General features: G+C 47.9%; 1 protein-coding gene across 5 annotated transcripts in view; it reads left to right on the top strand.

The window, feature by feature from the left end:
- The window catches only part of Prkar1b (protein kinase cAMP-dependent type I regulatory subunit beta), a 140,215-nt gene that overhangs the window by 23,512 nt on the left and 94,699 nt on the right, over window positions 1-22,004 (top strand). For all 5 annotated transcript variants that reach the window (XM_076923439.1, XM_076923437.1, XM_076923434.1 and 2 more), the window contains exon 3: window positions 19,313-19,483. In XM_076923439.1, the coding sequence (XP_076779554.1) occupies window positions 19,313-19,483 (171 nt within the window). The remainder of the gene's footprint in view (window positions 1-19,312; window positions 19,484-22,004) is intronic.

Below are 22,004 nucleotides of genomic sequence, written 5' to 3'. Positions count from 1 at the left end.
ACGGCCAGCGGTCCTAGCTGGACTGTTGAGCCCCCAGATCCCAGTGAGAGGAGTGAAGAGCTGGCTCACGCAGTTAAGAGCATGAGTGCTGCTCTTCCACAGGACTCAGATTCCATTCCCAACACCCACCTGGTGGGTTATAACCATATGTAACTCTTCCCATGGGATCTGGAACCTTCTTTTGGCCTCCACAGGCACACACATGTTCTCATGCACACACATGAACACACACACACACATATAGACACTCACGTACATAAAAACAAATTAAAGGCAAGCATCTCATCATGCAGGCGAAGGGATGTGCGTTGTCCAGGTCCTCGTTGCTGGGCTTGCAGTGTGGATGGAGGGGTTCGCCCCAGACATATTTGATGGGAAGAAGCGCTTTCGCACACGTTCTCTCTCCCACCCTCTCTTTGTTTGTGGTACGGTCATACTGTGTAACTCAGGCTGCCCTCAAACTTACAATCCCCCTGCGTCAGCCTCCAGCATGCAAGGGTTGTAAGTACACTCTGCCTTATCTTCTAGTCCCACTGTTCTGAGGACACAGGTGCTCATGACTGGCTCCTTAGTGAATGACACCCCTCAAGGTTCCCCAGCCTTTCTTCTGGGTTTTTCCTCTGCTTGGGATTCTTATCTTGAGCCCATGGTTGGACCTTGTTTTCCTCTTAGGCCCCAGCTCCATCCATCCCATAGCTCCCCACCCAGAGTATCGCTGAGTGTCACCTGAGGTCATTTAGCTATCCCTTGTTGGAGACCAGATGGGAATGTGGGGAGCCTCGTCAGGCTTCGGCTTGCTCTTGAGCATTTGTGAACCATCTGCTGTTAGACACATTTCATGGGGGCCTCCTGTAATCATAGCTCCGACCCAAAGCAACTACTACTTCTTATTATTATGTTTTTAATTTTTAAGAATTATTCTATTTTATGTTTATAATATAAATTTACTTAACACATTTTGTTAATATCTATGTATTCTATTTTATGAGTATGTTGCCTGTGTGCATGCCTGTGTACCATGTTAGAAGAGGGCACTGGACCCCCTGGAACTGGAGTTATGGACAGTTATGAGTCACTAGATGTGGGTGCTGGGAATCAAACTCAATTCCTGTGCAAGAATAAGTGCTCGCAACTGCTGAACCGTCTCTAGTCCATATTGTATATTTTTTGGAAACAGGGTCTTGCTATATAGCGTAGGGTGGTCTCAAGCTTATGATCCTCCTGCCGTAGCCCTTGAGTGCTGGCACTACAAACGTCACTACCATGACTGGCTCAAAAAGAATGAACCTTGTTTTTCTCTTTTAAGACTCTCTCTGTCATGAGTAGGAGGGTGGTCCTCAGTGCCAGGGTCCAGTGCTTAACAGGCATACAACTGTGAAAAGCCTTGGATCTACCTCCAGCTCTGGGAAAAAAAACCTAATGAATAGTACCTATCAAAATATTTTAAAATTCATTGTTATTGTTAACTATGTATATGTATGTGCATGTGTGTGCCACGTAACCAAAGGTGCCTTTGGAGGCCAAAAGAGGGTGTCGAATCCCCTGAAATTGGAGTTTCAGGCATTTGTGAGACACCCAATATGGGTGATAGGAACAGAGCTAAGGTCCTCTGTAAAGCAGTAAGTGTTCTTAACCACTTAGCCAACTCCCTAAAACACTTAAAAATCTGTCTGCCTGCCTGCCTGCATACCTACCTACTTATCATCTATCTATCTATCTATCTATCTATCATCTGTCTGTCTGTCTATCTATCTATCTATCTAGCCATCATTTTATTTTGAGACAGAGTTTCTCTGTGTAGGCCTGGCTGTCCTGGAACTCACTCTGTAGACCAGCCTGGCCTCGAATGCACAGAGATCTGCCTTCCTCTGCCTTCTGAGTGCTGGGATTAAAGGCATGCACCAGCACTACCTGACTTAAAATGTATTTTTTAATTTGTCATTTAATTAATTTATATCTGTATGTATGTGTTCATGTGCACCTATGCACACAGGTACCTATGATTCGTGCAACTGTGTGTGGAGGTCAGAGATCAACGTTGGGCGTCTTCCTCAATCCCTTTCCAGTTTATTGCTTTGTGACAGGGTTTCTCACTGAACCTGGAGCTCACCCATTCAGCTAGGCTGGCTGACTCTTGAATTCCAGGAAGTTGCTTGCCTCTGCCTTCTTAGTGCTGGGATTACAAGTGTGCCTGAGACCTAAACTCAGGCCCTCAAGCTCTAGCTGTAAGCGTCTTACTGACTAAGCCATTTTCCCATCACCCCCAAAATGTCTAAAAAGAATTCACAAGCCTGGCTCGGTGGTCCATGCTTGTCATCTCTGTACTTAGGAGGCTGAGGCAGGAGGATCAAGATCTCAAGGTGAGCCTGGGCTACATAGGGAGACCCTGTCACGAAAATAGAACTCACAACAAAACAGAAAAACAAATAAAAGGAAACCTTTTAAGTTTAGAATTAGAGAGAATATATAAAAACTCTTCAATGTCTCCGGCCTCCACCCTGAGTGTTATTTATTCTCATTGTTGTTTGGGTGTGTGTTTGTTATGGTGTCTATACACATGTGCTGTCCTACAGATGTAGGGCCACCTTCTCCATCATTTTCTACCTTAGTTCCATGAGACAAGGTCTTCCATTCAGTCTGGAGCTAGCAAGCCCCAGAGCCAGGTTACAGGTTGCTCACAGCCACACCCAGCTTGTTTGGTTTTGTTTGTTTGTTTGTTTGTTTGAGATTGGGTTTTCCTGTGTAGCTCTGGCTGTCCTGGAACTTGCTTTGTAGACCAGGCTGGCCTCCAACTCAGGGATTCAACTGCCTTTGCTTCCCGAGTTCTGGGCTTAAAGGCGTGTGCCACAATGCCCAACAACACCCAGCTTTTTACACTTTTTTTTTACACTGGTGGTAGGGATTCAAAGTCAGGACCCAATGCTTGTGAGACTAGCCCTCTTACCAGCTGAGCCACTTGCCTCACTCACAGCCCTTCCCTGCTGGGTGTGCTGTTTAAAAACAATCTTTAGCTGTGTGTGGCCATGTGACAGTGGCAGTTTTGTATTTCACGTGTTTCTCTACCTGTCATCTGTTCGGTGGGGACATCCTTTCCAATGATTGCTCTGTGTCTGACGGCTCAGCGTTCCGTGTGAGTGAGTGTGTGAGTACGTGTGGATGTGAATGTGTGCCCGGGCAGGAGTGGAGAGGCAGCTAGTTATATCATATCCAAAATAGAGAGAAACGTGAATGCCTGAATGCTTAGTGCTCGGCTAGCTTTCTCTACTCTTTCTGTCTGTTTTTTGTTTCTGTTTTTGTTTTTGGTGGGGATACAGTTCTCACTATGTAGTCCTGGCTGGCCCGGAACTCCACTATGTAGACCAGGCTGAACGTGCAGACATATTTCTCTGCTTCTTAAGTACTAGGACTAAAGGTTTATGCCACCAAGTCACCTGGCTTCTCTGTTGACTTAAACCAGTGGTCTCCACCTGTGGGTCAAGACCTCTTTGGGGTTGGGGAGGTTGCATGACCCTTTCACAGGGGTCACTTGAGATCATCAGAAAACACAGATATTTGCATTATGGTTCATAACAGTAGCAAAATTACAGTTATGAAGTAGCAACAAAAACAATTTTACGGTTAGGGGGCACCACAACATGAGGAACTGTGTTAAAGGGTCAAGGCGTTAGAAAGATTGGGACGCACTGTTCTAATTCTAGAGTATGGCACCACCCACAATGGGCGTGTCCCACCCCTCCGCCCCAGCCCTCTGCCCCGCCCCTCCACCCCAGCCCTCTGCTCCACCCCTCTATCCCACCCCTCCTCCCAAATTAGGGAAATCAAGACAGCTCCCCACAGACACACCCACAGGTCAACCTGATCTAGACAATTCCTCATTGAGCCTTTGGAGACTCCCCCCCCCCCCAAGATTCTATCAGAAATTAAAAATTACCAGCACATGTAGGTTCCAGGACAGCACTTGGTTACCAGGTGCTTTTACCCGCTAAGCCATCTTGTTGGCCCCATATTTTATTCATTGTAAAAAAAAATAATTTTTGTTTGTGTTCTCTCTCTCTCTCTCTCTCTCTCTCTCTCTCTCTCTCTCTCTCTCTCTCTCTCTGTGTGTGTATGCATGTGGTTGCCTGTGGAGACCAGAGGAGGGTGTTGAATCCCCTGGAGCTGAAGTTACTGGCAGTTGTGAGCCACCTGATGTGGGTGCTGGGAACTAAATTCTGGTCCTCCCGAAGAGCAGCAAGGGAGGCCATCTGAACACCTCTCCAATCCCCCATTTCATTCTCGATATTAGTAATTAGTGCCTTTCTATTGTTAACAAGCCTGTTTAGAGGATTATCAATTCTAATGATTTTTTTTTCCTTTTAAAATTTATTTTGTGTTTTGCCTGCATGCATGTCTGTGCACCATACACAGCAGGTAGCCTTGGAGACCAGAAGAGGGCATTGGATCCCCAGGACCTGGAATTACAGATGGTTGTGAGCTGCCATGTGGGGGCTGGGAACTGAACCTGGACCAACTGCAAGCGTTGTCTTTTTTTTTTTTTTTTTTTTTTTTGGTTTTTCGAGACAGGGTTTCTCTGTGTAGTCCTGGCTGTCCTGGATGGAACTCACTCTGTAGACCAGGCTGGCCTCGAACTCAGAAATCTGCCTGCCTCTGCCTCCCAAGTGCTGGGATTAAAGGCATGCGCCACCACCGCCTGGCACAGCCATCGCTCCAGGTCCTTGCTCTTCAAGGAGATAATTTCATCCACACTCCAGATCCTTATTTTTTTGATTTGATGCTGAGTTTGCTCTTATTTTTACGATTTCCTTCTTTGTGTTGTATTGATGGCTCTATCCTTTCCAAAGCTTAAGGTGAAATGCCACAATAGTAGTCTAATTCTTTTAGAAAGGAAACATTGACGTCCACTCGTTTCCCATGAACACGGTTTTGGGAACATTGACAACACTGACATATTTTGATGCTGGAGGTTTCTTCTCCCTTGTTTTACTCAGCTCTATTTCCTATCTCTCTGGAGACATAAGCTTTGTTTCCTTTGTTAAGATTTTTCTTTGTTTAATTTTTGCAATATCTGGAGATTTCATTGTGGTCCGAGAGCACTGGATGACTCCAAACCTGTTCAGTTCACTCATGTGTGCTTTCTGACAGATGATAGTGTTGCTTTGGGGTGGCTCCTCCCCGTGCACCAGGGGAGGTCAGGCTCATGGCATTGTGTGTGTGCCCGTGTGTGCGCACGTGTGCCTACGTGTGTGTGTGTGTGTGTGTGTGTGTGTGTGTGTGTGTTTAATTAACTTCTGAGACATGGTTTCACTGTGTAGTCCCTGGTTCTCCTGGAACTTACTCTGTAGACCAGTGAATCCACAGAGATCCACCTGCTTCTGCCTTGCCAGTGCTGGGATTAAAGGTGTGCAACTACTACCTATAGGTTTACACTTTTTAATTTTAAAGTTTGTGTGTGTGTGTGTGTGCATGTATGTGTGTGGGCTCCAGTGCCACGAGTGGTATTTTTGTAAAAATCAATGGACAACTTGTAGGAGTGGCTCTCCCTCCCCCTCTCCCTTTTCCTTCCCCTCCCTCTTCCCCTCCTCCTCCCTCACCCTCCTCCTTCTCTTCTTCATCTGCAAGTCCCTTTACCAGCCCTGGCCCCATTCTGCATTCTTGCTAGTTTTTTGATCTTTTGTCAATAACAAGGACTAAGACTCCAGCATTAGTTGAGTGTTTATCTCTCCCCTTTCTTTAATTAAGTTTGTTTGTTTATTTATTGATTGATTGATTGATTGCGACAGTATCTCTTGTAAGCATAGCTGGTCTCAAGTTTACTACGTGCCAGAAGATAGATAACCTTGAACTGTTGATCCTCCTGCCTCCACCTCCTGAGTGCTAAAGTGGTAGCCCCCACCATCACCCCGGGTAAAGCGGCTCTGGGGATCTAACTCTGGACTCAATGTAGCTAGACCTCTACCAGCTGAGTCACACGCCCATTTCTAATGTAGCCCAGGCTGCCTTTGAACACATGATCATTCTGCCTCTGCCTTTCAGGTGCTGGGATGACAGGTGTGGACACTACTTCACCTGGCTCGGTTTTAGATTTTTAAATCTAATATAATACCTACCATTGATCTGATGTGTTGATATTGTTTACAATTTAAATAGTAAGTCCCATTCATTCCTACATAGACATTAAGTGACAGGCATTACCACCTCATTTGTAGATCATATGCACGTAATGTAGTCCAGATGGCTGGTTTAAGCCTCCCAGTTATTGTCCTTTGCCTTCTCTGGTTTTTGTGACTTTGCTCCTGTCTGCTTATCTCCTTCTATCTTTACTCAGCTTCCAGTGACCAAACTCAGGTCCCCAGGCTTGCACAATAAATGCTCTTTGTCTGGCTAAGCCCTTATTAGCACCTACTATTATTTTTTTAATTTTAAGCTTTGTGTGTGTGTACAGTTTGCACATGCATGGTAGTCAGAAGCCAGCCTCAGGGGGCCTTCGCACCTCAGTTTTGAGACAGCCTCTTCACTGAGACTTGGAGTTCCAGATTTGGCTAAGGTGACTGGCCAGTGAGCCCCCAAGTCCTCCTGTGCTCCACCTCTCAGCACTGGATTACAAGCGTGTGACTTTACCTCTGGCTTGTTATATGCATGCTGAGGACAGCACTGAGCCACACCCCAGCCCCTCACTGGGGGATTCTAGGCAGGGGCTCTACCACTGAGGCACACCCCAGCCCCTCACTGGGGGATTCTAGGCAGGAGCTCTACCACTGAGCCACACCCCAGCCCCTCACTGGGGGATTCTAGGAAGGGGCTCTACCACTGAACCACACCCCAGCCCCTCACTGGGGGATTCTAGGCGTAGTTGAGCTACATCCTCAGTCAGTCCTAATTTTTACTATTAGCAGTCTTGGATTTTGCACAAGCTAGTTCATGTGCCTAGGTATCATCACTTCAATGACTCTTCCCTCATCCTGAAGCTCCACATCAAAGGCCCTATTATTAAGTTAAATTTTATATGGAGGGGAGACACTGATCAGGCCCAGTGTCTGATCAGAGACGTCAGGATAGAGCAGAACAGCAAAGCAGAACAAGAAGGCCAGACATTGTGGCACAGGTTCGTAATTCCTGAGAATCGTCTGAGAAGCTGAGGCAGGAGGATTGCTCCAAGTTTGAGGCTAGCCTGAGCTACATAGAAAGATCCTATTCCCCCCACCCCCAAGGAGAAGAGACAAATGAGAAAAATTAAAAGCAAGCTGAGGGGCCCTGGGTTCCCTACCCACCACACACACAACACAACACACATACACACACACATATACACACAGGTTGCAGATGTGGTAATCTGCACAATCAAACCCAAGTCTCTCAGGAGACTAGTGAGATGACAACTGTCTAGCAAGAGTGGTCAGGTGATGCAGAAGAGCTGCAAACTTTCTGTGTCTCTCAGGTGGTGGAAGAAGTTTAATTTCCGACCCATGGTGGCAGGGAGATGGCCCTGTGTCACTTAGAACTGCTCAGTTGGGCATCCCCTGCTCCTGGACCTTTTTTTCAAGCGTGACAGTTGAACTCTTGGGTCAGTTTGGAAATCTTCTCTTCCCAGAAGCCCTCTTTGTCTTCTTCCAAACATGGGGTAGGATTCTCTCCCCTTGCTTCATCTCCGTTTTATTTTCTATTTGAGGATTGGTATACAGTAGGTGCATCATAAATACTTGAAGAATTGTGTTTCTTTTCTACTCTTGGTGCTGACTGGCTAGGTAACACTCCCTCCCCCAAACCAGGTACTTTAACCTTTCTGTCCTCAGTTTCCCCACATGGGCTGATTTCCTCGCAGCTTCCCATGCCATATCCCAGAGACTCTTGGGATTCCTGTCAGGACTGGTGACCAGTCTACTCAGGTAGGATTTCAGGAGAACCAGGTCCTTAAATACCTGGCTTCTCCTTTAGACCTAGGGCTTCAGAGTACAGAGGGATAGCCTTGAGCTTATGTGGGGAACTCCTCTGGGACGTGGCCCACAAATGGCTCCCCATGCTCTCTCTGTCCCAAGTGGATGTTCTTGTCAAGTAGAGATACTTCCCCTCAGAAATGACCTCTCTGTGACCCTCCTGAATCTTGTTCTCCAGGCCAGGAAAATAGACAGCTGAAGTTGGTGGAACTGAGGAATTCTGTCTGTCCTCCGAGGGTAGGCTGAGTTCCTTCAGAGGGGTCAAACCTCTGTTGAGTCCAGCCTCACCCCTGTGTTGTCTTCCCCTTGGCGTCTGTGGTTTTTGGCCTGGGTGTGTAGGAAAACTGTGGTCAGTTGGAGAACACCATTCAGAGCCCAGGAAGTTGACTGGTCCCCAGGGGAGCAGAATGGGGACAGTCTCCCTTCATTTCATTTCTGGGCACATTCTGAAGGAGCTTTCTGGAAACTAGTTCCCACACTTGTTAGGAAAATTCCTTTGGCTGGGAAAGCCTGTCCTAACCCTTGACCTTGACTGTCCTGCTTCAGAGTCAAAACAGGAGACAGGAAGTGTGTGTGTTGTGTGTGTGTGTGGGGGGGGGTCTGAAAGACTAGGGGAGGTTCTGAATCCCAAAGGGGGGTACCAGTGGGGGTGGGGTGGGGTGGGTGGGTATGCTGTCACTGGCCAGAGGGAAAGCAGGAGACAAGGCTGGGAGAGATTGCCCGGCACAAAGCTGCCCTCCTTTCCCCTGATGACTCCAGAAACCCATGGCTTTGATGTTTTGGAACACCTGTATCCTGCCCAACTTGACCCCTGTCTGCTGAAATGAAAAAGCTTTCTTTGCCAGGACTGGTGGTGTCACCTGGAGGATGAGGCCCTGATAGTGTAAGAGAAGTGGCTTATCTTTGTGATGGTCTTCAGGGAAGGATCTTGGGGAGCCGAACCACACTGTCTCCTGTAACAGGAGCCACTGATAGGCACAGGGCCACCCAGAAACATCTGGATGTTTCCTGTCGGGTCTGGGAGCCGTGATTTGTCTCAATAAGGCCCCACCCACTTCTAAGGACTCATGAAACCAGAATTTGTCCCTGACTCCATCCCATTGCCACCCATGCCTTGATTTGGGTGACACTTCTGAATTCTCACTGATCTTGGAAGGGCTTTCAGGGGTCCCTCACAGGGGGGCACTGTGACCTCTGCATCTTCATTCCCTCCCTCCCTCCCTCCCTCCCTCCCTCCCTTCTCACTCACTCACTCACTAACTCACTCAGTCACTCATTCTTTCTCCATTGGTGTTTGCAGTGGCCTGACAATATATATATATATGTGTGTGTGTGTGTGTGTGTGTGTGTGTGTGTGTGTGTGTGTGTGTGTATATATGTACATGTGTATATATGTATGTATGTGTGTATATATATGCATATATATATGCATATATATATATGTTTTTCGAGACAGGGTTTCTCTGTGTAGCCCTGGCTGTCCTGGAACTCACTCTATAGACCAGGCTGGCCTCAAACTCAGAAATCCACCTGCCTCAGCCTCCCAAGTGCTGGGATTAAAGGCGTGTGCCACCACTGCCCGGCTGTGACACTGTATTTCTGAGACAGTATGAGGTTTATGCTCATCAAGGTAAAACACAGATGCCGGTACAAATGAGTTGTCTGGAGCCTGGTCTACCTAGATAGGAATTGTGGGTAAGCGACTCTCCGTCCTGACCTAGAGGCCAGGACAGAGGCAGAGGCTCAGAGCCCTACACTGAGAGCAGGGATAAACTGCTCCTGGATTTAGAAGCGACAGGCTTGTAGCTTTAGGTATTCATGCGTGGAGGTTCTCTGCTCTGGGCTCTAGCCGATCCATTTGGTACTATTGTAAACCCCCTTCCCCCAACAGTTACAGCCACAGGAGCAAGTAGCAGTGGAGGGCAGCATCTGCTGGTGCCTCTGCTCCTGAACTGGCCTTGGGTATGTTGGAACTCTTGGGTCCTGGGTGTCAGAACCCTCAGCCCTTGAGTCTTGGCAACCCCTTGGCATTCCTTCTATGACTGGAGCCCACAGTTCCTGATATCTGCCCCGGGCCACTCAAAGCATTTCAGACATCCCTTGCTACCAGTGGTCCTGGAACCACCTGTCCCATCACTCCCATTCTGCAGCTACCACTGTCACCAGCTCAGCCCATTCTAGCGATGACAAAGGTGGAAAGTGTGCACACAGCTAGGGATGTGGCAACTCAGTGGCAGAGCAAGCATGCAGCCCTGGGTTTAGTCCTCACTGCAGACAACACCAAACACAACATAGCCAAGGAAAGAGCGCAGTGAGGGAAGACTCTGGTTGAGCACACTTGAGAGTTTCACACATTCTGCTAATGTAGTCAGAAGACAGTTTGCAGGAATTGTTTCTTGCTTTCAAACATGTAGGTACCAGGGATTGAACTCAGGTTGTCAGGCTTGGTGGCAGGCCCCTTGATGCACTAATCCATCTTGCTGAACCATGAGAACTGGGTTTTTGTTGTGTTCTTTTGTTTGTTTCTTAAAGACAGGGTTTCTCTGTGTAGCCCTGGCTGTCCTGGAACTCATTCTGTAGACCAGGCTAGCCTTGAACTGACAGAGATCCAACTGCCTCTGCCTCCTTAGTACTGGAATTAAAGGTGTGGGCCACCACCACCCAGGCAAGAACTGGTTTTAACACCATTTAATAGTACCTATCCTACTCCTAGTCAAAACCCACAGAGACATTTGGGTCATTTTGTTTGTCTCAAGGCCATAAGTCATTTAAATAAGAATGCTTTAGATGTGGGGAGAGGAACGAGGGAACCATACAGAATCTTCTTGCTGGAGGTGGCTCTGAAACAGACTGTTAGACATTCACAGGGGTTGCCTGCCACTTGGCTTGGAGCCAAGTGTAAAGGGAAGATTCATATCCCCTTCTTCCTCTGCTCAGTCATTAGCTCCAGGCAGCGTGCTTGGCCCCTTGAGGACAGTTCTGTGGGATCCTGGGGTCCGTGTCCAGACAGGACCTTCTGTCCCTGCCTCAGGTCACTCAAACATCTGGGTCTTACTGTTCTCACAAAGATGAGGTGTCTAAAGGCCACTCCTGTTGACCATATTAAAAACAAAATAAAACAGAAAATAAGATATTGAGCCAGGCAGTGGTGGACATGCATTTAATCTCAGCATTCAGGAGGCAGAGGCAGGAAGGTTCTCTGAGTTGGAGGCCAGCCTGCTCTACAGAGTAAATTCCAGGGCAGACAGGGCTACACAGGCAAACCCTATCTCAAAAACAAACCAAAAACCAAACAACAACAATAACAACAGCAAAACCCAAACAGAAAACAAACAAAAAAGCAGGGTGGGAGAGAGAGAGGGGAGGGGGCAGATAACATGTTGAATGTTACTGATGTAAAATGGTATAGTTAGCATGGAGAAGAGTCCAGCCAGCAGCTTCTCAAACAGTAGAACATTGGAGCTAGTAAGATCAATCCATGGGTAAAGGTGAATGCTACCAAGCCTCTTGACCTGCTGAGTTCAATCCTCAGGATGTACGGAGAGAACTGACATCCATACGTTATCCTCTGACGGCCACATACATATGCTGTTGCATTCATACTCACCTCCCCACAAGTGAAGGTAATTTTGAAAAGTGGAACCTTCATTATTGCATGACTCCGCAATTCAGCATCTGAGCAGACACCCGAAGCTCTGAAGACAGGTATTCAGGCACATCTGTGCATGAATGCTTGCAGCAGCATTGCTCACAGTACCTCAGATACACCAGTAGACAAAGGACTAAACAAATGCGGTATGCCCATACAGTGGAATATCAGTCAGCCATGAAAAAGGAGGAAGCATCGATAGGTTATAATGAAATACGACTCAGCCATGAACAGGAACAATACCTGAAGGCTTCCTCTGGAAACACGAAGCTTAGTGAAAGAAACCAGGCATGGGAGACTGTGTATGGGTGATTTCATTGATATGGAGTTTCTGGAAAAGGGAAATGTGCCATTGGAGGCAGGGAGGGAGGCACAGCTCCACACTGTGGCCCACAGCAGCTGGAGGATCTTCTCATATCTTTTCAAGACCTTGATTTTGATAAAATCAGAACCATGGTCTCACAGTAGAAGAGAACTTCAGGACGGGCTATTGTGAAGCAGAGTTGAGATTTCTTAACACATTCTTTGGAGCTGGAGAGATAGATACTCAGTGGGTAAGTGTCCCGGCTGCTCTTCCAGAGAACCCTGGTTCACATACCATCCATGATCCAAGCTCCAAGTCTGCTGCCCTCTTCTGACCTCTGTGAGCACCAGGCACACAGGGTGCACAAACACTCACGAAGGCAAATAAACACACACATAAAATAATTCTAAAGATTTAAAATTACATTTATTTATTTATTGGGGTGTATTTTGACTTATACAGGAGAGGTCAGAGAGCAACTTGGAATTGGCTCGTTCCTTCCATCTTGTGTGTCCTGGTGATCACATGCTGCTGGTCGTCGGGCAGGCTGGTGCTAAGAGACATTTTAAATATAGATTTTTAAGTTACTAGAAGGACAGACACGTGGGAGCAAAATTACAACCCACCCAGAGAGCGAGTGCAGGCTTCTCAAACAAGGGCTGCCCTTCCTCATCTTTATGGTAGTTAAATACTTTATTTTGGTGGGGTGTGATGCTGTTTCCCTCAAAGGGTTGATGAGGAACCTAAATAAAGTCATAGGGTGGGTTCTCGGGGACCTGTGGGGACCAGCTCATGGGATGTGGGAGCAGGTCAGCAGGGCATCTGCACCATAGGGGAAGTGGTTAGCCTTTTGCGAGAGACTTCCCACTATGTCTGGGAGATGATATGAGTCTGTGCTTTACAGAGACTCAGGCTCACAAGCCTGGTTCGTTGCCTTTTAATCCAAAATAGCTATACATATAAAGAATATTGTCTATAGGTTGGCATCTGTCACAGCAAATGTTAACTGTGCTGGAATTAGTGCATGTGTGCGTCCATGTGTATGAGCGAATGCTTGTGTGTGTGTGTGTGTGTGTGTGTGTGTGTGTGTGTGTGTCTGTGTGTGTGTGCACCCGCGCCCACGTGTGCGCCAGGCATCAATATCCAGGATCTTTTTCTTTTTCTTTTCTTTCTTTTTTTTTTTTTTGAGACAGGGTCTCTCTCTTAACCTGGAGCCTGGCGATTAGTCTTGTCTAGATAGAAGCCTATGGGATTTCTTTATCAGCCTTTCAGGAACTAAGAATACAAACACCTGACCCCACCCAGCTTTTTTATGTGGGTGTTAGAGATCCCAACTCTGGTTCCTGTGCTTGTGTGGCTAATGTTGTCATCCAACCCCAAGTTGGTTTGTTTGTTTTTCATTCAACTTTTTAACCTTGTGAGAGTTTCCTATCTGAGAACTGTATGTCGTTTGCAGCTGTTGTTTTTAATCACTTCTAAAAGCAAAGGCCCAGAGCTTGCTTGTCACTCAAGCCAGAGAAGAGATCGCCAGCTAGAGTCATGATCTAGGTAGGAATGGCCCATGAGTGTGTATGGTGGTTTCTGTGGCAGGGGCTCATTACCCAAAACCTCTGACTGTTCAGATGAACTGGGAGGATAACACACATCCGCCATCGCAGCATTCCAGAATGGTCAGGAGTTCAAGACCAACCTGAAGTTTATAGTAAGTTTGAGGCCAGCCTGAGCTGTATGAGACCCTGTCACAAACAAACAAACAATAAAACCAAAACAAACAACAAAATCCAGTAATAGGGCTGGAGAGTTAACTCAGTTGATAAAAATGCTTGTAAACACGAGGACCTGAGATCAATCTCCAGACTCCATATAAATATATGTATTCATATACTTGTGTATTCAAATATTTATTTATACTCATATGTTCATGTATTTAAATATATATATTCACATATTTGTTTAAATGGATCCAAATATTTATTTAAATATATCTATATTCATATATTTGTGTTTAAATATATTTTAATATATTTAAAAACTTTAATATATTTATATTCACATATATTTACATTAATATATTTGAATACATATTTATATTAATATATTTATGTATATTTTTATTTAAAGAAGCTAGGTGAGGTAGTGGGCCCTTTGGAACCAGCACAGAGGAAGCTGAGAGAGCTAGGTTTGCTGGGCAGCCAGCATAGCCTACTTGGTGAGTTCCAGGCCTGGGAGAGACACTCAAAAAAACAAAACAAAAAAACCGGTGAATAGCACTTAGAGCAAGAGCTCAGGTTATTTTCTGACCTACACACACACACACATACACACACACACACACACCAGCAATGACCTCTCTAAGCTTACAAGGTATTTCCAGGACTAATTGTTGATCTGTTCTGGTGCCAGCAATGGGGAGAGATATAAGAGAACAGCAACCATCTTGAGATGCTGAGGTTGGTTGTCAAGGCAACAGGGCACCGTGATGTCAGTTGGCCTGAGGTTCTAGAGTGCCAGGTTCTAAGTGAGATGAGGTAGCTAGTGCCAGTGGAGTGCACACTGCCCCCCACCTGAGGCTCAACCCCCAAATCTGAATGGGATACAGGCTTACCAAGCCTGGTGTGTGATAGGTCCACAGATCATGTGTGTTTCAGCATGTGGGGAAGGCATAGGAGGGGGCACTGTAGAAATGAGTCAGCCACGCGCTGTAGGCTGTGCTCATAATGACTATGGGGTTAGTGAGTCAGGCTCCTACTGGTGTTCTGGGAGGTCCAGGCTTCATCTCCTAGGCATGGGTGAAAGCTTCCTTCACAGCTGCCCTCAGGGACCCCTGTGGCAGAATAGGGTGGAGGTAGGAGGGTTGGGATGTCAAGAATATACAAGAATATAACTTGTTCTCGGAGCCCCTGTCTGTACCTGTGCATTTTTTTCTTTTCTTTTGTTTATTTTGCTTTTTTGTTTTTGATTTTGAGACAGTGTCTCACTACATAGCCCTGGCTGTTCTAGAACTCACTACGTAGAACAGACCCTCTGGATGGCTAGGATTATAGGTGTGCACTACCGTTCTCTGCTTATGAGGTTGCCGGGAATTTCACGCATGCCAAGTGAACCCTCCTCTGACATCCATTCCTAACTCTATTTGCTCTTTGAGATAGGGTCTTTCTGTGTCACTCCGGTTGGCCTCAAAGTCATGGTGTTTCTGGCTTAGCCTCCCCAGTGCTGGGAGGACACTCAGGTCTTCTATGCCCAACTCTGCCTGGGGTTTTTCCCAATCTGTGCCTCCACCTTTCAACATAGAGGGGGAGATAAGAATTCTGGCTTTGTGCAGAGCAGGGCTCTCAGGAGCATGGAAGGGCCACCCGCTAGCTGTTGTATTGCTTGATATCCTTTAAACTGTCAGACCAGATAAGCCATCATCCTTCCTCACGCAGCCTGGCTGTAGGGTGCGTGATGGTGGAGACATCCTTTCTAGAGTACGGTATTTATTTCGATGCTATTTATGTCCACAAACTGGCAGGCAGAATTTTATTTTTTTCTAATGACGCGGTTGCTTCTTCAAATTATGTGGTAGCATCTTAGGTTCTCTTCACGCATGTGTGACTAAGGAGGGAGTGGAGGAGTGGGTCTCCTTTGATCTTGGGTAGATCTGGGCTCTGGGTGTTTGGTGAGTCATACTTTTGTATTATCTTGAACATTTCCATAATGAAGGCTAAGCCAAGGGAAGCATTGAGGGCCCATGGAGCTGGCCCTGGTGCAGGGCCTGCCCAGGTCTGCCTTCCTCATCTTGGGTCTGCCAAGATGTCACTTGGTGTCACTGTGTTCCAGGGGGTTCTACAGGGCCCACCACTTCTTTCCTGAAGCTAGGGAAGCCCAGGTCTGTCCTAGATACCACTCCTGTGTTGGCTGTTCTTTTTCCAGGAATCTTCTGAAGCTTTTTGATGGCGTCTCTCCCATTCTCCTTGGCGGCGTGGATTTATATATGTGCATATTTAATGTACTATCGTTAGAGTGGAGTGTCTGGAGGGAGGGGAGGAACCTCACCCACCTGCTGTCTTCTTACGGGAAATTCTATAAAAGATATTTTTAAACAGCTTTGTAGAACTGCTTTGTAGAACACGCTGAACATTCTTTGTGGTTTCCTGGCTGGGTGTTCAGGATCTGCTGATTTGAAACGTTGAGATTCAGCCAGTCACTGTGATGAGGCGCTCTGGTGGGTGATGGGCTCCCTTTCCTGGCCATGCTGATAGCTGGAGATGGGAGCTCTTTGGTTAGAGCCACAGACAGGCTGCTGCACCCACCTCTGTGAGGAGTGGGCCCTAGCTGTCACATGTCGGCAAAAGGAGGTTGGGGGTTCTAGGCAATGCTGGAGGGCCTTTGCTGACACCTGGCATCTCCTGTGGAGCCATACCTGCTCAAGTCTGTTTGACAAGGTCTCCTATATTGTGATTCCTACTCCCAGGACAGCCTAATTTTTTACCCTAGAGCTGGTTTTGTTTTAGACAGGATTTCATGTCTCTCATAAGCTGGCTCTGAATTTGCTGTGTAGTGGAGGCTGTCATTGAGCTCCTGGTCCTCCTGAGTACTGGGATTACAGGTGCTCTGCTGTATATGATGCCCAGGATAGGACCCAGGGTCCTCTAAAAGCATGCATCCTATCTAAACCACACCCCTAGTCCTGCCTCTCATTGTTCATAGGTCCACGGGACAGCCTGGATTGTTAAAAACCTCTTAGCCAGCGGGAAGTTAAGGCACCTTGCGTTCTCCTGTTCTCCCATAGCCAGCCTCCTGTTTCTGTCTCCGTGTTTGAAAGGACTTTTTTTTAAAGTCATGGCAGGAGATCAGGAGCACAGTAAGGGACCCAGCCTTGGCTTTGTTTAATACTGCAGTCATTTTCCAGGGTCCTACATACTGTGCACCTGAAGACAGGTATCTAGGAGCCATGGTGTCACTCTTGCACTGGGTGGACTCTCTCTGGGGCTATTAGAAGGCATTGGTAGGAAGGCAGCCAGTCCATCTAAGTTCTACACCTAGTGCTGGGGAGAATCCATGAACCTCCAACCTGGAGAGAATCCATGAGCCTCCAGCCTGGTAGAAGACTCCATCCTGTTGCTGGTACAGGAAGGGCTGTGGGTTGGGGGTATCTCAAGAGCCAAGAGGAGTCATGAGGGTTGCGAGGAAGAGGATGAGAAGTAACCCCAGCTATTCCTGAGGCTGAGGCTGAGGCTGGAGGATTATGAGTTCAAGACCAGCACGGGCAATGTAGTGAGACCCTGTTTCAATATAAAAGCAAACACAGGGCTAGAGGCATGGCTCAGAGGTCCAACACCTGCCTAGAACCCCTCAGTGAAAGGCTGGAACATGACTCAGTGGTAGAGAGATTACTTAGCATGTGTTGAGCCCTGGGATGCATTATAACCACTGCAAAAAATGATTAAACAAAGCAAAACAACAACAAAACAAACAAATGACTACAACAAAAACAAATCAGAAAAAAAAACCCTTATAAGCCCTTTATTTCTAGAAAGTTCCATTTGCTGTTTCCAATTGCTGGAGGATGGTAGGTGAAGCCATGTGTTGTACAATGACCACAGCCCTTCCTAAGAAGAGTGACGGACATCTTGCCATTCTGTTCTACGAGGAAGACTCCTGGCTGAGCCAGATGTACACGCCAGGAGGGGAGCCATTGGATGTGCTAGAAGGGCTTTGGGTGGGGCTGTTGAGAGATCGGGGAGTCCTGAATGGGAGGGAGGAGTTTGAAGGATGGCCAACCTTCTCTGGCCTTCACTTCTCCCTGTGGAATTGGGGCTTATACTGAGCGTCTTCCACAGTTGGGACCCCTCTCTGGAGGTTCAGGGGGAGGGTGACCCCTGTTGAGATCATGGTGGGGCTGTCATACACAAAGAAGGACAGACCACAGTCTGTGCAGGCACTGGCTTCCTGGGCCTCCCTGTAGAGGGTACTCCCCTGGGGTAGGGGTAGAGAGTACAGCTCTTTAATGCCTCTCAGCTTTTCCTAAACTGAGTCTCTGAGGCAGCCTTAACTCTGTGGAGGTCAGGACTCTGAGGATAGCCATCACAGGGCTGTGCTCCTCCCAAGGGTTTGGGGAGGGTTCTTCTTGCTACTCATGCTTCTAGGGGCCCACAGTAGAACTTGTAGGTGTGTTATTCTAATCTCTATCTTCATCTTCTTGTGGTCTCTCCTATATCTCAGTATCTTACAGATTTTACAGATACATTCCCATTGGATTGTGGGGGGGTGTCTGTTTGGATCATCTATGATCTTGTTTAATTCCATCATTGGACACATTTTGGTGGAGAAATGTCTTTTCCCAGTGAGGTCTGAGGAGGACATGAATTTGGAGAGGGGAGACCACTTGGCTTGTGACAGTACATTACTGTAGTTTAAGTAATGGTGGAACACAGACCTCAGGATGGGAATTGGGGCTACACAAAACTCTAGGCATGCTAGGATTCCAGAACAGCTAGGGCAATGGCCCTGGGGCAAAGCCACCATTAGAGGGAGCAGTGAATAGTCATATGGTAGGAGCTGAGAAAGGTACCACAGATGGGTCCTATTGACTGTGAGCTGATGACCCAGGGTGGGAAGAACACCCCCTACTCGGTATTAGATACTCAGCGGTGTCCTCAGAATATGAGAGGTTGGCATCAGGTACCAGGATCAGGCTCATAAACTTTTTCAGTACAGAAATATAGAGAAGAGGGTCTGGGGTGAGAGTCATTGCTGGCAGATTGCTCAGTTGTGAGCAAGGGACTGTGGAGTTGCCTAGGGCCTGGCAGGAGAGGGGCCATTGTCTGGAGGGATGGTAGAGAAATAGATGAACCCTATAGCTGGACTTGAAGGTTTTTACCACCAGGAGATGTAAGAGAGGAGACACCAATGGTATCTGAGGGAGGAGGATCCTCCAGGGATGATGATTGGCAGCTTGTGGGGTGAGCTCTAAGTCCCTTGCTTCACCCTGAAGACCCTGGGGACCCTGTCTCTATGTACAGGACTCTAGGCTAGGTTATGCTCTGACAGTTGCTTTCTGGTATGGTCTTGTCTTTTCTTGTCTTGGAGTACTGAATACAGGGCCTTGGGCATGCTAAGCCAGCAGTCTAACAGAACTATGGTTCCACCCCTCACTAGCAGAGTCTAAACCAGAACCCCACCACTGAGCCACACTATCTGCCTTTTACTGGGTGATTCTAGGTAGATACTCTACTGCTGAACCACACCCCAGCCCCTCACTGGGGGATTCTAGGCAGGTGCCCTACCACTGAACTACATCCCCAGGTCTTCTGACTTTTGAGACAAGGGTTCCACCTTCATGCTGGCCTTGAATTTTCTGATCCTCCTGCATCAATCTCTTGATAGGTTCTAGCCATCAGACTCAGATGACAGCCAATTTCTCACTCTCCCTTTCTTTTCTCATAGGAGGAAAACAGGCAGATCCTGGCTCGGCAGAAGTCAAACTCACAGTGTGACTCCCATGATGAGGAGATCTCCCCAACACCTCCAAATCCTGTGGTAAAGGCCCGTCGCCGCCGGGGTGGTGTGAGCGCTGAAGTCTACACTGAGGAAGATGCTGTCTCCTATGTGAGGAAGGTAAAGAACACATGATCACTCACACCCAGATGTCTCTGTCAGTCCTGGGGATTTGTTTACCTATGTGGTCAAAGCATGGAGTCACATGGAGTAGGAGACTTAGTTATGGGTGGGATTATTGTCACCATAGCATCTGGCACTGTGAGACAAGCAGTGTTTGATGTGGCTCAAATGCAGCTCCTTATAGTTCTGGGACTTGAACAGGCTTGGGGAGACGAGAAATGGGGTTCTTCAGGACAAGACAGGCTATGATTCTATCCTGGTATATGCCTTCTAGTCTCTATTAAGGGCACTAAACTATGAAGCCTGGACTCCACCCTTACACCTCAATAACCCAACTACTCGGACGTGCCTGGGCTGCAAATCTATCCACAAGGATGCTGCAGGGATCCCACACAGGAACCTGGGAGGCACAGCTTAGCCTGATGCAACATCTTAGCCACTTTTATGTGCACAGCTAGGTGGCGTTGGTCACTCATAGTGTCGTGTAGCCACCACTCCTCTCAGCATATATGTGTTTCTCATCTTGAAAAACAGAAACACAGAAGCCTCTAAATCCCCACTGCTGCCTTCTCCTGGATTTAATACGATATGAGGAGACGATCAAAACTACAATTGGCATTGTGGTGAAGTCAGGAAGCTGCCGGGTATGATGATGCGAGCCCATGATCCAGCCTGGGCTACATAGCAAGATCAAAACAAACAAACTCCTCAGAGCACTTCCCCTCTGTCATCTTCTCCATCCCTAGAGCTCCAGTGTAACTTTGTATAAAGCTTCAGAGTCCCAAAGTGAGGGACTGTACACAGAGGTGCTCAGAGGTAGAGCCCCTGCCTAGAATCCCCCAGTGAGGGGCTGGGGTGTGGCTCAGAGGTAGAGCCCCTGCCTAGAATCCCCCAGTGAGGGGTTGGGGTGTGGCTCAGTGGTAGAGCCCCTGCCTAGAATCCCCCAGTGAGGGGCTGGGGTGTGCCTCAGTGGTAGAGCATCTTCCTAGAATCCCCCAGTGAGGAGCAGGGGTGTGGCTCAGTGTTAGAGCCCCTGCCTAGAATCCCCCAGTGAGGAGCAGGGGTGTGGCTCAGTGATAGAGCCCCTGCCTAGAATCCCCCAGTGAGGGGCTGGGGGCGTGGCTCAGTGGTAGAGTCCCTGCCTAGAATCCCCAGTGAGGGGCTGGGGGTGTGGCTCAGTGGTAGAGCCCCTGCCTAGAATTCCCCAGTGAGGGGCTGGGGGTGTGGCTCAGTGGTAGAGTCCCTGCCTAGAATCCCCAGTGAGGGGCTGGGGGCGTGGCTCAGTGGTAGAGCCCCTGCCTAGAATCCCTCAGTGAGGGGCTGGGGGCGTGGCTCAGTGGTAGAGCCCCTGCCTAGAATCCCCCAGTGAGGGGCTGGGGTGTGGCTCAGTGGTAGATCACCTGCCTAGAATCCCTCAGTGAGGGGCTGGGGTGTGGCTCAGTGGTAGAGCCCCTGCCTAGAATCCCCCAGTAAGGGGCAGGGGTGTTGCTCAGTGATAGAGCCCCTGCCTAGAATCCCCCAGTGAGGGGCAGGGGTGTGGCTCAGTGGTAGATCACCTGCCTAGAATCCCCCAGTGAGGGGCAGGGGTGTGGCTCAGTGATAGAGCCTCTGCCTAGAATCCCCCAGTGAGGGGCAGGGGTGTGGCTCAGTGGTAGATCACCTGCCTAACATGGGTAAGTTTCTGGATTTGATGGCCAATATTGGAAACATAAGATAGCATTTTAAAAACCTTAACTTGCAATTATACCCAAGGCAACATGAATACAGTATGAGTAGGAAAAGAAATCAAGGGGTGAGTCTGTACCACCAAGCGTCAGGAATCCAGGAGAGGTGTCCAGTGTCTAACAGCTGCCTGAGCAGTGTTATGCTGGGAACCCAGGACCTATTTCATAGGAGCATCAGGTTCTGTCAGAGTAAAATGGGGAAATCCTGAGTAGGGATGGAAAGTACAAAGATTTCCTTGTGGTACAAATGCAGGGAGACACTAAGCCATAGAAGATCTCCATCTATCCATGGTTGCCCGGCCATGAGGCAATCTCATGACATCCGAGCCTATGTAGCCAACCCTTACAGTATACCTCTGACAAACCTGACTGAGGTTCTTTAAAAAGCTACTCAAATTCTAGCAGACTCTTTACAGAAGAATTGTAAACATGGTACCTATACTCATGTCCCTCACACTGACATCTTACTTACATCAATGAGGCATATTGATTGCAGTTTTGGTCTGCTTTTATTTAGATTTATGGTACTAAGTATAGAACACAGGGCATCACACATGTAAACAGGGGCTCTACCACTGAGCCACACCCCCAGCCCCTCACTGGGGGATTCTAGGCAGGGGCTCTACCACTGAGCCACACCCCCAGCCCCTCACTGGGGGATTCTAGGCAGGGGCTCTACCACTGAGCCACACCCCAGCCCCTCACTGGGGGATTCTAGGCAGGGGCTCTACCACTGAGCCACACCCCAGCCCCTCACTGGGGGATTCTAGGCAGGGGCTCTACCACTGAGCCAC

Source organism: Arvicanthis niloticus, chromosome 24, assembly GCF_011762505.2.
Source record: "Arvicanthis niloticus isolate mArvNil1 chromosome 24, mArvNil1.pat.X, whole genome shotgun sequence".
Lineage (NCBI taxonomy): Eukaryota > Metazoa > Chordata > Mammalia > Rodentia > Muridae > Arvicanthis > Arvicanthis niloticus.
The sequence above is the reverse complement of the archived record's forward strand: the minus strand, read 5'-3'. Positions and strand labels throughout refer to the sequence as shown.